Source organism: Gymnoscopelus braueri, assembly GCF_963280865.1.
Source record: "Gymnoscopelus braueri genome assembly, chromosome: 3".
In the NCBI taxonomy this organism is placed as follows: Eukaryota; Metazoa; Chordata; class Actinopteri; order Myctophiformes; family Myctophidae; genus Gymnoscopelus; species Gymnoscopelus braueri.
Window position 1 is genome coordinate 43,461,054 of NC_137612.1, and position 14,219 is coordinate 43,475,272.

The following is a 14,219-nucleotide window of genomic DNA, read 5'->3' on the forward strand; positions in this document are numbered from 1 at the left end:
TAGGTCAGTGGTTCTCCTAAGTGGGGTCTGGGGACACCCAGGGCAGGGGTCCTTAGGGAGTTCCAGGGGGTCTCCAACATGTCCCATTTCATTTTTCGGCTTTTAGAAAATACCCAATCTACAAGCTCACAACACATCTCATGGTGACCGTTGTGGATTGGCAATTTCCGAATATTGTTGACAAAATCTTGACAAATGTTGCCGAATATATATTAATTTGGGGGCTCTTGAAATTGAAACGTTTTAGAACCATTGATCCAGTTAATGGCACCATACTTAACTTGAAGCCCTGAGTCATATGGGACACAGTGTTAAAGCACTTGACCAAAGGGGAAAGGAGTAAATATAGCGTTTTACATACTCTCATTTTGAGGTATAATAGAATAACAAACTGTTCTGTATCCAAAAGCAGCCACGGGGTTGGACACTGGCAAACACAAAACAACATTTTGATACACTTTGTCACATTGACATGATCGTTACGATGGTTAAGAGGACAGGGAGGAAAGCCTCCATCTTTCAAATCACACCATTCAATGATTAATGATAATGCTACCATCTCTGCTACAGATATAGTATCGTTTAGAGTAGACCAGTGGTTCTCAAAGTGGGGTCCGGGGACCCCCAGGGGTCTTGGGGAGGTTCCAGGGGGTCCCCAGCAAAACTAGTCAATATAGCCAGGCATCACAATCGGTTAAACTACGTTATCCCTCATTGAACCCATTTCATACTTTGACTATTTGAAAATAGCAGATCTACAAGCTCACGTGTCACGATGTGACAAGTTGCGAGCTTGTAGAGCTGCTATTTTCAAAAGATTTTGACTGCTCTTTTTCCCTTTACACCAAATCTCTTTGCCAAAAATACCAAAGAGATTTAGGGTTGATGTGCTCAACAATCAACACAGATATACTTCTGAAGAGCATTTGTGAAGTTCTCTTGACCAATCAATACTAGTTCTCAACCATTTCTTCTAATACCAGGGATCAAGACATAGTGTGGCTTGAGATAAAGGCTTGCCCTTAACTATGTTGTTGACACAAGATTCAGTTACCCCAGGCCCAGATGTTTTCATTTACAAAAAATAAATAAATTATATTGACTGCAATAGAAATTCTTTATACACTGGCTGAAAAATACAGCAACTATTCCCTTTAGCAGCACTTGTTCAAGTGACAAGTCATTAAATTGCACTCCTTAGAATGATCATGATTCACTGGTCTGATTCCAATTAATCAGACCAATGCCTCAGGTCTTTAAAGAATCATTCTACAGAAAATGTCCATGTTTACAAGTAACATCTGCTAAACAAATACTTCGTAGGTGGAAACCTGCAAAGAACACTAGCTCGACATGAACCGTGTAAATAAAAGGCACATCTATATGCAGTCTCTGTTTACATACATAACACACTGAAGCCAACGCAATCTGTCCGTTACAGTACATATGAGGTAATGCCAGTAGTAATAGCAGGACTGGTCTGTACATGCTATTTACACATTTATGTTACAGTGCAAAATCTCCCCCAGTGCAGTTCTCTTCCCAAACAAGAACCTTTAGTTCTGGTATGTTCTTGAAGCAGCAGATCTTCAGATCTTCAGACGAAAAGAAGCCTATGTGAAGAATGGAGACGTTACAGTTCACGTGGAACAGCTCAGCTCCAGTGATGTTGGATCGGGACTTTGGGGACATTTGGCAAGGTAAACCGTTCCCCTGCGCAGAATCACTATAGACTTCACATTCCTTTAGCTGCCATCTGAGCCTTTTGGGCCAATTCTGCACCTTTGGCCTAGAGGGGAAGGAGAGAGATAAGAACAAACAAACAAAAATATTAGATTGGATTTAAAAATAAAAAGTTGAAGTCGAGTGCGATTTCTGTGCACCGATGAAAGTGACAAGCGAGTGAACATACGTGGATCAGCTGGGCTTCTATGGATGGCATGTCGTGTGACACATCCAGAATCCTGGCCGGGTCCAACATGTGCTCCATCTACAAAACAGGCAAGTTAGTTTGAATAAAGCGACACCGCTGTACTATGGAGTATAAATGAGGTTTGAGATGGAGGCCTACATAAAGCAGTAAGAAGCCTCTATGAGGATGAGTTGTGCTACCTTTCTGTCCATGAGGACCGGGGCAGGGTCCACCATGACTCGTGAGACTGAAAAGGACATGTCTTTCACTGGAGCTTCATCCTCCTTAGGAAGGACCGTAACGCTCTGCAAAACAGTAGTGTGGAAAACGGGAAACAGGTTTAATAATAAAAAAAGAACGCAGTGTGACACGTTGTGAGCTTGTAAATCTGATTTTTTAACAATTTGGCAAGCAATGACCGCCTACAATTCAAAAGTGGTTAAAAATCGGGACACATCGGCTGCATTAAGTTGCCGATTGCAGTGTCAGTCGGGCTCAATAGACAGTATATAAATACAGAACAGTACATATGAAATGTATACCTCCAGTTTGGGCACAGCAGGGATGATGGGGGTCTTGGGTTTGAGTTCAGTCAGGTATAAGGCACGAGACAGCAGCAGCAGAGATGGAGGAACCTTCTCTGTCAGGTGGAGATCCAACCACTGCAAAGATACAAGGGTTCATTGATCATCTGACACAAACAAAAACCAAGGAACACACTCAATCTACGAGACAATAGCTAAATCCCAACATTCAAATTTCTGCCTCCGCGCCTCCTACCTCCAGTGTGACTCGGAAATCGCGTCCCAAATGCTAATTTGCTTTTGGAGAGAGGAGGCTTCCCAAGCCGCTAGGGAGCGAGGATCAGCGAGGATACATCAAGTGCATCTTTCATGTCTCTTTGCAGAAGATTTTTCATCGGAATGCGTAACATAAATTCTCCTTCTCCACATGACAACCCTCCAGGCTACGGAGTGATCCAGCTGTGTGACACGTCATACGCAACTGCCATCACTTCAAAATGACGCTGACTGAGCGAGGAGCGTTCCCACTCCTTAAAGCGAACCCAAATGATTCCTCTGTCCTCGCCTCTCCTCCTCACTCAGAGGCGAGGCTAAGGCACGAGGAAACGACATGAGTGGCGGACGTGTGGGCAGAAGATTGAGTATTGGGATCTGGCCAGTAACCTGCTCTTTGGAGAAAAACAGCAGTCTCAGCTAAATGAGAAGAATCTTTGTAAAAGAGAGGATGGATTCACGGGGTTGAGGAGGGTTGAAAAACGAGACAAGCGTAGACATGGTACCTGATGTAGTTGCTCCTGGAGCAGCTGGGTTGTCAGACCCAGTGACCTCATTCCTCTGCTGTGACAGGCTGCCTGCAGCTCCGAGACGCTCAGCACGGACACACCCTCCTTAGCGATCATCTAGAGAAACACACACACACACGTTTGTATTAGTACACTTGTGAGGACATAAATATTTTAGGATGGTGAGGATGGTGAATGAATGCACTTTTTTTTATTATTGTTTAGCTATTTTTAACCATAACAATAAAGCCGAAAATAGCAGATCTACAAGATCATATGCATGCGAAACACCAGCACGCAACTAGTATAATTCTTACCCTAACCCCTAAAACCTGATCTCCAATTGTCTAATCCTAACCATAACCTTTTCCTAAAAGTAAGCCCAACTCTAAACATTTTTTGCCATTAACACAACCATTTATTTTGTGAGGACCAGGAAAATTGTCCTCACAATGTCCATTTGTCAAATTCTACTACTCTTGTAGGGACATTTGGCCCTCAGAAGTATAGTATTACAAGTACACACACACTCGAGTTGCATAACTGTGCCGTATCGGCAAGTCCTAACAAAGAAAGAACACCTAGTCCCTACCTCTTGGTTACGTCTGCAGACATGAATGTTAATGATTTATACGTGGTTGTGCGCCACAGAAACAGCCAATTAAGCACACAATTCATCACGATGCATTGCATTGTGAGCTTGTTGATCTGCTATTTACGAACGACACAGACACTTAAGGAAGTATAAATCAGGATTAAGGATATTGTGTAGATTTGCAGGGTCTAGTTTTAAAACCAAAGCTTCATGTTTTTCCTCCGGGAAGTGAAGTTCAACATTGTGATATGCGTTATTAACTGCATCTCAACGTTTATGTGCACATAGGGGATACAGCACATACTAGCACAGTGAAAGTAGACAGCTCACTGATTATGGAACACTAAAACATTACCGTTGTTTTCTTTTTAAAAAGACAACCAGAGATCTCTGCCCACCGATACATTGAATACAAATTCAATGTATGAACAGCGGTAACAAACCCACAACCACTGCTTAGAAAAACCAATCCTGATACCGTCCAAACATGAGGTTCCGCCCTAAAATAAGGTCTTTGCAATGGTCCAGTGAAGTTGTTATAGCCCACACATTGAATTTAGATGTCACCAGACGCATCAGTAGGACGAGAGCTCTGATCATCTGGCTACGACAGGTGTCCTGTGCAAAAAACATCAGATCTACAAGCTTACAACTATGGCAGGTGTTCCGAGTGGTTGTTCTCACCTCATCGTCAGCCTTGATGCTCCTGAGCTTCATGAGCAGGTGGAAGCGCAGCAGGTTGTTGGTTCCTATGGGTTGCAGCTCCAGCAGTTTACACAGCGCCACCAGCTGGCTGCGCTCCAGATGCTCCAGAGTCAGCTCGTCCTCAAACAGCTTGGAGAACTGCACAATGTCACGGGTGGTAGGCTGCTCCCCTGTGTGACGCACCTGGAACATGACCCACACACACACACACACACACACACACACACACACACACACACAGTTTGTCTACAATCGTTTAGATGTGGGACTCATATCTGCCCTTTACCTGATTTTGAAATTTTTGAAATTGGGACAACTCAACAGCTTACAAGTCTTTAGAACATCTATTAGCAATTTTAGTATGATTAAACAATTAAGTGTAAAGATTTGGCTCAAGTCATCCAAATACAAGGGAGAGACAAGTAACTTTCAGTTAGGGACTGGTCGTTATTTACCGGAGGTTGGTATGGCCCAGAAGAGGGGGGGGGGGTCATCAAACACTTTTTTGAGCCCTGGGGGGGGGGGCTTGTTTTTTTTATTTTGGCTTTAGAGGGGGTCATACAACTTTTATTTATTGAATTATGTACCGTAAATTTCGGACTATAAGCCGCGACTTTTTCCCAATTTTTCGACCCTGCGGCTTATATAACGGTGCGGCTTATCTATGGATTTTTACAGCTAACGGCCACTAGGGGACCTCCTACATCGATGGATTTTACACCCACGGCTTATAGTCCAGTGCGGCTTATATATGTTCCAAACATTCAATTTAGCTGCTGCGGCTTATAGTCAGGTGCGGCTTATAGTGCGAAAATTACGGTATGTTAAAAATGTTTAGTTTTTCATACTCCCCTATTTATATCGCGTTTAATAACCCTGTATGGTGAATTGACATGGTATCTCCCACAGTGGGAGTCTCACTTCTGTTTAGTTGCGCAGTGAACAATGTTGCCAGATTGACCAATTTTAAGTAATTGGGCTGGAAAAAATATGCTATGTGACATGCTATGTGCACATTCGCTTGCTTTTTAACATATCTGGCGTTTTTTTTTCACGTAGCAGCAGCAGGTTGGCAGCGGATGATTCAAAATGACTATACGGAAATATCTCAACCGCGCCCAAAAGCGGCTAGAACAGAAAAAAGCTAAAATATAGCAAAACTACTGAAAATGTCTTCAATATTTCAACCAACACAAACGGATGCTACTGCAAGTAGGCTACCAAGACTTTCTTTACACACTGTCGCACAAGTTTCCTCATCAAATGTAAATATGAGAGCTGCTCATTGACACATCGTACCACTGAAAGAGCGACAGCTCATCCGTTTTCCAATGTTGACATTGCTCTCAGAATGCATCTCTTCCCTGGATCAGTGGGGAAAGATCATTTTGCAAACTGGAAATGATCATAAATAGACTGGGGACTGCATCGATTCATGGCAACTGACTGAACCATCTAACTTGTCCATTGAATCACACGTTGCATCAATTGGATGTTTCCGACCTTAAAAGGACTTCCCCTTAAAAGAAAGCACTATTAAATCATATTGGTAAGTCAAACGTGCAGCGCTTTAATAATGTTCATTTATATATGCCCTGTATGCTGTGTTTGGCCTTCATGTAATGTATGGTTGGACATAAGGCAGCGCCGACTGCAGTCAGTGCTTTCTGAGAGAATGTGACAGCTGATTGTGTGTGTGTGTGTGTGTGTGTGTGTGTGTGTGAGAGTGTGGTGCAGAGGGCTTATAATGATGATAACACTTTCCCCGTGACAACGGCTCTAATAATAATAGACTGATTGCAAAGCACTATTATATTAATTTTGATAATGTCTAATAAACAATGTTGTCTATCAATGCATGCGCTCATTACACACATAACGCATGCGTCTGCTGACTCTGTGTTTTTGACAGCTTGATTATAAACGTCAGAAACGATCAGCATTCATTTTAAGTTCTACTCCTACTGTTGGTTGTGAATATAAAAAATATGGTTTATTGGGGGGGGGGGTCATACATTTTCCTCCAGTCACTCAGGGGGGGTCACAGAAAAATATTTGGAGGTCTGGGGGGGGGGGTCAAGAAAAAAAAAAAAAAAAAATTACATCTGGACCACCCCCCCCCTGGTAACTAAATAACGTCCAGTCCCTTAGGGCTGTCACGATTACAAATTTAAGTTGATGATTAATTGTCACTCAAATAATTGCGATTTAATTGTGTGTTTGGTATTGAACATTGGAACATATGAAGCCTTTTAGGCTTTGTAATCAAAAAATTGCACAGGGCAGATTTGACAAATAACTGAAATATACAAAGAAATGTACATATTTGATAATTTATGTATGTAAAAAAAAAGCTGAAATAGCGGATCTACAAGCTTACAACACGTAAGCTTGTAGATCTGCTATTTCTGCTTTTTTTATATTTGAAAATGTGTGAAAATCTTTCAACATGGAAACGATTATGACTATTATGCAAAAGTAATTGTGATTCTCAAATAATTGCGATTAGACGATTATGTAATGATTGTGACAGGCCTACTTTCAGTAAATAATCTTTTTTGTTTGGTTTGTTTCTTTTTTGAGTGTTCATATCCAGGCAGACAGGTGCAGACTGACCTTCTGTACAAAGGTTGAGAAGCGGTTGGTCTCGTCTCCCACCGCCTGGGCCTTGTTCCTGCTGGCCATCTCAGTGATGGTCTCCTGGAGGAACTTGGCCAGCTCAAGCTTAGCAGCCAGACCCTTCTTCTGCTTCTCCTCCTGACCATGCAAAGAAAAACACTCAGTTCTCAGTCCTCAGTTCACATGTTCTGAAGAAATGTCTCTATGACTGAAAAGAAAAGAAATGTATCATTGCTGATTCTGATCCTAATTTATGATTTAATAATACAGGAGGAATGCCATAACCACTTGAACCCTCGCGTATGGGGCGAACATACCGTGAAAATAGACCATCAACAAGCTCGCAACACATCGCGGCGCGTTGTGAGCTTGTCGATCGGCTATTTTCCGACAAGGAGATTTGCTGTAGAGAGGATAAGAAGAGAAGCCAAGTACAGATCCATCAGGGACCCCTGTCAACGTACCTTCTTGGACTCTGTCTCGAAGGTGGACGGCAGCATTTCAGGAAAAAGTTTGAGGAAGACGGGCAGTAGGAACTCCATGAAAGGAACGATGATGAAGACCGTGAAGGGGACCAGACGGAACAGATCTGCACACGTCCTCATCAACTGGAGACAAAAATATACAACGACATTGATGTAAGGCGTTACTGCTCCCACTCTAGTCACATATCTCAGAGGGTGACATACCCGTTTCCTGTTTCAGTTCATTTTCTCATAGCTTCATTTGATTGGCTCAGCATTAGATTTGAACCGGAAACATATGTGAAGGTGTCACGCATGTTTCCGGTTAAAATCTGCTGATGCTGCCTCATCATAACTACATGTCTGACATTTGTAACAAACCAAACCACATGACAATCGGTTGACAATTCATCGAGTTATGATGAATTTAATTGTGGAGAGACTCTGCTTCAATAGACCGAATATGGCGGTCACAATGTTGCATCGCTCAAATGAACCAATATAGGCATCTACGTGCATATTTCTATGGTTGCCAAAATAAACAGCATTTAATAAATAAAAGGTGTTCTTACTCTTCGGCGCTCTCTCCTGGTGAGGTTGTGTCCGTGCAGTAACCGCCAGGCCATGCTGCAGGCGATGTTGGTGTCTATAGCCAGTAGTCTGAAGCCGTTGTAGTAATGCTTCAGCTCCTCCATAACTCTTTTACTCAAAGGCTTCCTGGCCTCCACCAGCGGCCTGGCAACACAGAATGCATTGTTGTACAAATTATTGCCATTACATTCAGTGTTTTGGCATAAAAAATATATAAAGTCAAAATTACTTCTGTTTGCCTTTAGGCTTTTTAAAGAAAAATTGCACATGGCAGATATAACAAATACCTTTAAATATACACAGAAATAACTGACTATATCTGGTACGAATAATCAAAAATAAATAATGTACTATGGGCAAAACAGGCTATATATATATATATTTAATAAATGGTGCATTTATATAGCGCTTTTATCGCTTTACTAATGAATAATTTCACACTTTCAAAAAATGTCTACAGATTTTAAAAGCTCACAATGAACTTTTAGATAGTCCATTTGTGCCATTTCTCAACAGATGAATTCATACAGATTGAACGGAAACAAGTCAATTTGTGCCATTTCTCAATAGATGAATGGAAACGATTTTGACGATCATTTAGCACATATACATATATATATATATATATATATATATATATATATATATATATATATATATATATATATATATATATATATATATATATACAGTGGTTCTCAAAAATAGCAGATATACAAGCTTGTACATTTGCTATGTTGGAATAATCTTGATTTTTTTTATGGGGGTTCCTGGCACAAAACATTTTCAGATGGGGGTCCATGTCCAAATATATATCATTTTGGGGTTCCTTGGCACGAAAACAAAATTTGAGAACTACTGATTTAGAAGGCATTTGTAGGATCGGCCTCAGGTCTTAATGGGATAATCGTCACAGGCCTACCTGTCAACGGCACCGCTGCTGGTCGATGCTTCGGTCTGTGGGGGGGTGGGCTTGGCCTCGGCCAGCCTGTCACATGACTGGTGGAAGAAGCGCACTGGAACGCAGCCAAGATGATGCTGATGAGCTTCTGTAGTGCGTCCAAAGACGTAGGGTCTATGGTTCTGTGAAGGTGGTACGGCCCAGGTAACTGGCCTATGGCGCTGTGTGGGTGGTACGGTCCGGTCAACCGTTTCTGACAGTGGACCACTTTGAGACACGGACACGAGACGAGCATGGTGCTGGTGTCTGGAGATCAAATGTGACCCCCTGTGAAAAAAACAGACAAGCATTAAAGCCCTGTAACACTTTGTTAAGCACCAAAAGTACTAGCATTAGCTAATGACACCACGTGTCAGGCATCATTCATTCAAGTTTAACTAATAACAAACTGTAGCAGAAATGAAGCCAGCAAGTAGGTCAAATGAAAGAAAGGAAAAAAAAGACAATCATTAAACCCTATAATAATTATAATTCATTGCATACCAAAAGTAGCAAATGCACATTTCAGCTAATAACACCACATGTCAACCATCATTTATTGCCTTTTAAATATACATGACCATAGCTAATAAACTGCTACAGTCAGTGTAGCTTGTAGGAAGTAATGTCTCATTATTAGCACTTATTTTTAAGTACTTCAGCTTTAGAAGTAGTTCCCCCCGGAATTTACCCAATACCAGTATCTATATACTTGCAAGTCCGCCATCCCACCCATGACCCAAAATGTCATTATAAAACAAAATGCCAGACGCCAGAGGATATGGACTGAACTGACTGTGTGCAAATAGTTTGTACACTCAGAGTTAAATGAACTCTCAGGATTTTACTGTCTTTTACCTTGAACGAGTCACAGCTACCAGGACTTGGGATCCAAACACAGCCATGGTGGGAAGCAAGTCTAAAGGTCCTGGAGGTGAAAAGATTCATATAACAGATCACAGTTAAGACTACGAGTTATAGTGTGATTGCTGCTTGCTGAATACAGAAGCGAACCCCCACCCCAAGTCTGACACGACACTTTATTATGTTAATTAGCCTAAGTTCAGAGCAAAACAAACTGAGCAAGACACTTAACCCCTGAACGAGTCATCTGCTGTGTGACTGTGAACACAGAAAAGGAATTTCACCTCCCCCGGGATGATACAATACTCCTCCTTTCCTATATGTAACTCATGGCCAAAGTTCAGTACAGATAATTATCCTGTACAAGATGTTTGTCTTGTTTGGCTGCTGGTGTTTGTGAAGGGCAGGGAGCAGGGAGATGACCTGGCTTGCCTAGTATGTTGTTTGTTTACAACAGTGGTTCTGAACCTGTGGGTCAGGCCCCACAGGGGGTCCCCACATGCTTTTCTGGGGGTCCCCAGATGACAGTAAAGTGTCAATTTAAGGACTTAAGACAATTTTAATACCAAAAAGAAAGAAATGAAAAAATACCATTACTGCATCAAAAGTAATCAACAAACTATACACGCACTATAAAACTGGTCAACATTGGCCAAATTGTCGAATCATATAAGGAGGCAATCTACTGAGCTTGTAGGCTATTTTCACAATATTTATCTGTGCAACAGAGTTAAACTACATAATGCTTCAACACCTACAATTCCAAGTGCTTGTCAGGGTGAGGGGTCCCCATTTCAAATATGATTATTTTCGGGGGGGTCTGAAATGGTTGAGAACCACTAGTTTACAACATGTAGTGTGACAAGCAGCAACGCTCCCCCTCTGATGGGCGAGAACTTAACTTTATCACCAGGGGATACGTGGGATTGTTTCCAAATGTTCATACAAAAACATAAACACTGACAAGGTCACAATGTGTTGCAGACAGTGCAACATGTTGAGAGCTGGTAGATCTGCTATTTCGGTGTGCAACACCACACTCATTCACTTTCAAGGAAACTTGTCGGTCCAGCTCCAGTGTGCAGAGACAACAAAGTTGTCTTGATCTGAGTGATCAACTTTAGACAGCTTTACATACATAAAGCATTTATGTTGGCTAACAGAAGGTTATAGATTGTGGTGTTGTGGATCTTTGGTCAATGTTAAGATGTAAATCAATGAAAGGAATGTTACCTTTCAAGGAGCAGACCATATAGATTAAGGCTTAATTTATGCTTCGGCGAAAGTGTTGCAACATTATATCAATACTATACACAGCTTCAAATATCTGTTCTGCAGTCTAGCTTATTCTTCTCAATAACCACAGAGCACATTGTAATTTGTTTGTGCAACTCTGTTGCACTCGTTTTATTGTTTCTTCTGTACAATTTGATACCGTTTTCTGAATTAAGTTTACTTTTGGTAAAATCACCATTGGAAAATATTGCTAAATAAAATCAAGTTATTACTTATCTACTATTGTCCTCTACTATAACAAAATACCTCTGCGTAGTGCTCTGTTGTATGCTGTCATTGGCTGGGAGAGAAGCATGTCAGTTGATAAAAATAGGACCCAAGTAAACTGATTTAAAAAAAAAGCAGGCTCTGTTGTGGGCTGGAGTCCAAAATCCATGTAGGTTATTACAGAATGTACAGTACTGCAGTGTGAGGCCACACCCTCTGTGCTAGTAACACTGTTTCACTGTAAAGTCAGTGTTCTACCTCTTGTCTTTTAATGCCTGCAGCTGTTAAAACTATTTTAACCACGTTCGACCCTACGTGTCCCTATTTAGACAGGTCATAGTGTGGGAAATCCTAAGAAAACAGTGAAGATAGCAGGTCTACAAGCTCACTAGTTGTGAGCTTGTAGATCAACTATTTTTTTTACATTTTTGAAATAGTAGGGCTTAAATACGGCGACCGGACGTCATCCAGGATTGTCCCCGTTACAAGCTTTGTGTCCGTCTCTAAAGCACAGTGTTTTAGAGACAGAGACAGCTGTCCAAGTTTTACCACAATTTCAAATATACACTGCTCAAAAAAATAAAGGGAACACTTTGATCCCTTAATTCTTTTGAGTTTTTTCGTTAGCAGTATGTACACAGTTCATGAAAAAACTCAAAAGAATTAAGGGATCAAAGTGTTCCCTTTATTTTTTTGAGCAGTATATTATCATGTTCTGTTGAAAGGTGCAGTCACTGGGTGTGCTAAACTAAGACATTGATTCTCCTTTTTCATTTCAAGGACCCCCAGTTTGATATGCATTGGCCAAAGACCCCCATTTGATACCGTTTATTTTTTACAGTGTAGACCGCCCCAATCTACATTGTAAAATACTCCGTGTTAATTCGCTGAGAACCAGTGTGTGCCAAGCAATAATAAAATAATTGTCCCACATCCTGATGGAAATAGAACAGTATACGCAAGTCCTGGATTGGGTGTTTGAAAATGTAAAAGGTCTAGTGATTAATAACATGAAGTGATAGTTATTGTACCGACTGGGTGCATCTCTGCAGCTGACCGTGTTTTCAGCGAGTTTGTTTGTATGTCATTGTGTGTAACCTGGGGATAAAGCTGTCAAATCAATTAAAATAGTGTCACTCACACCCCTGTCGACACCCTGTGAGAATAGTCTGCTATATCTCTCTCACACTCACACACACACACACACACACACACGTACGTTGTGGGGGTGATACTGATGTCATCAGTAATCTAATCAGTTTAAATTCTTGACAAAGTTAAAGCTCTAGAGTAACTTGTTCATTAACAGGGGTCTCCCCATCACTCCAACAAACACACACACATGAAACAAACCTAGCCATGGTTCACATTCAGGACTAAATCAAACCAATCACTGTGATTATTATGGGAAGCTATTTAACACTCATTTTAACAAAGAATATCACTTACACTCTTCTGCACACTAGGTAGCCACAGTCACACCTAACAATCTGATGAAAAGGTATCAATTTAGCCTAGGCACTGTATATATATACACTTTAGTTTATGTTCACAGTCTGCCAGGCTCTCTGCATGCTAGAGCATTGGTTCTCAAAGTCGGGTCCGGGGAGGGGTACCAGGGGGTCCCCAGCAAAATTAGTTAATATAGTGCCACAATCATTTTAACCATATTTTATAGTTTGGCTATTCAAAAATAGCAGATGAGCAGCTATGAGCTTGTACATCTGCTATTTTTGGAGAATCCAAATGTATATTTTTAAAGCGACCATTTGTAACTCAAATCTTTACTTCTGGGGGCCCCTGGAACAAAATATTTTTAGATGGGGGGGGGGGGGGTCCACGGCCAAATACATATCATTTTGGGGGTCCTTGACATGGAAAAGTTTGAGAACCACTGTGCTAGACAGAGTGTGAATTACTGTGAGACAGCGCCCCCGGTGGTGGCGGGAGGCCATGATGACCTATCGGCTCACGTGTAAGAGATTTTCTGGTCAGTGAATAATGAAACGGACAGTCACGACTCACGATGCAGCGCGCGTGCACCGACTGTTATTATTGATGCCACCAATAATACATAAATAAAACCAACTAAATCACAACCGAACGCGACTTCGCCCGTTGTGTAACGAGCCGTCAACCGTTACATAATTCACGACGAACTCCGTGAACTTGTATCATAAAACCATTTAACCCAACGTGTTGATACTGATATGAAAAACCACAGTAAAGCGATTTTAAACCAAACGCTGAAATAAATTAACATCACTTACCTAAGAAACGTTGTGGGGTTGTTGTTTCTTTAGACTGTTTGCGTTTTATTCGTCATGAAAATGTTTTATTTATCCACTTCTAGGCCGGTAAATTTCCACCACGACGTCCTCTGACTGTCATGAAAGCACAGTGACAGACTGTTCTTCTGGGAACAGTGGGAAGGAGGAGGCCACGACCATATCCGAACATAGCCGACCACCGCCGATGAGTGTTGCCACCTCGGCTTATTATAAGCGACTTTGGGCTTCTTTTTCTGTAAAGTTGTTTGTAAAAGATAGTGGTTGCGTTTTTTTTTTTGGGGGGGGGGCTTGTTTCTAGTAGTGTTGTTTAAAACCAGTGTTTCTATATTTGATATTTGATATTTTATGCCAGGGAGTGGGACCAAGCCCTGGTCCACTCCAGAGCGTTTAATAGCGAGTTCTGACTATCGCTCTGGACCAGGGCTATGG

At 41.5% G+C, this 14,219-nt stretch overlaps 1 protein-coding gene across 1 annotated transcript; it reads right to left on the reverse strand.

Moving 5' to 3' along the window:
* Window positions 1-769: 769 nt before the first annotated feature.
* On the reverse strand, window positions 770-13,908 carry LOC308079187 (LETM1 domain-containing protein LETM2, mitochondrial-like). The gene is made up of 12 exons (XM_080420566.1): window positions 13,770-13,908; window positions 9,991-10,060; window positions 9,115-9,420; window positions 8,174-8,336; window positions 7,602-7,745; window positions 7,135-7,275; window positions 4,498-4,701; window positions 3,216-3,335; window positions 2,455-2,574; window positions 2,113-2,217; window positions 1,913-1,990; window positions 770-1,789 (listed from the first exon to the last, which is right to left on the reverse strand). The coding sequence occupies exons 2-12, from the start codon at window positions 10,035-10,037 to the stop codon at window positions 1,736-1,738; spliced, it is 1,482 nt and encodes a 493-aa protein (XP_080276692.1). The 5' UTR covers window positions 10,038-10,060; window positions 13,770-13,908; the 3' UTR covers window positions 770-1,735.
* Window positions 13,909-14,219: the final 311 nt, after the last annotated feature.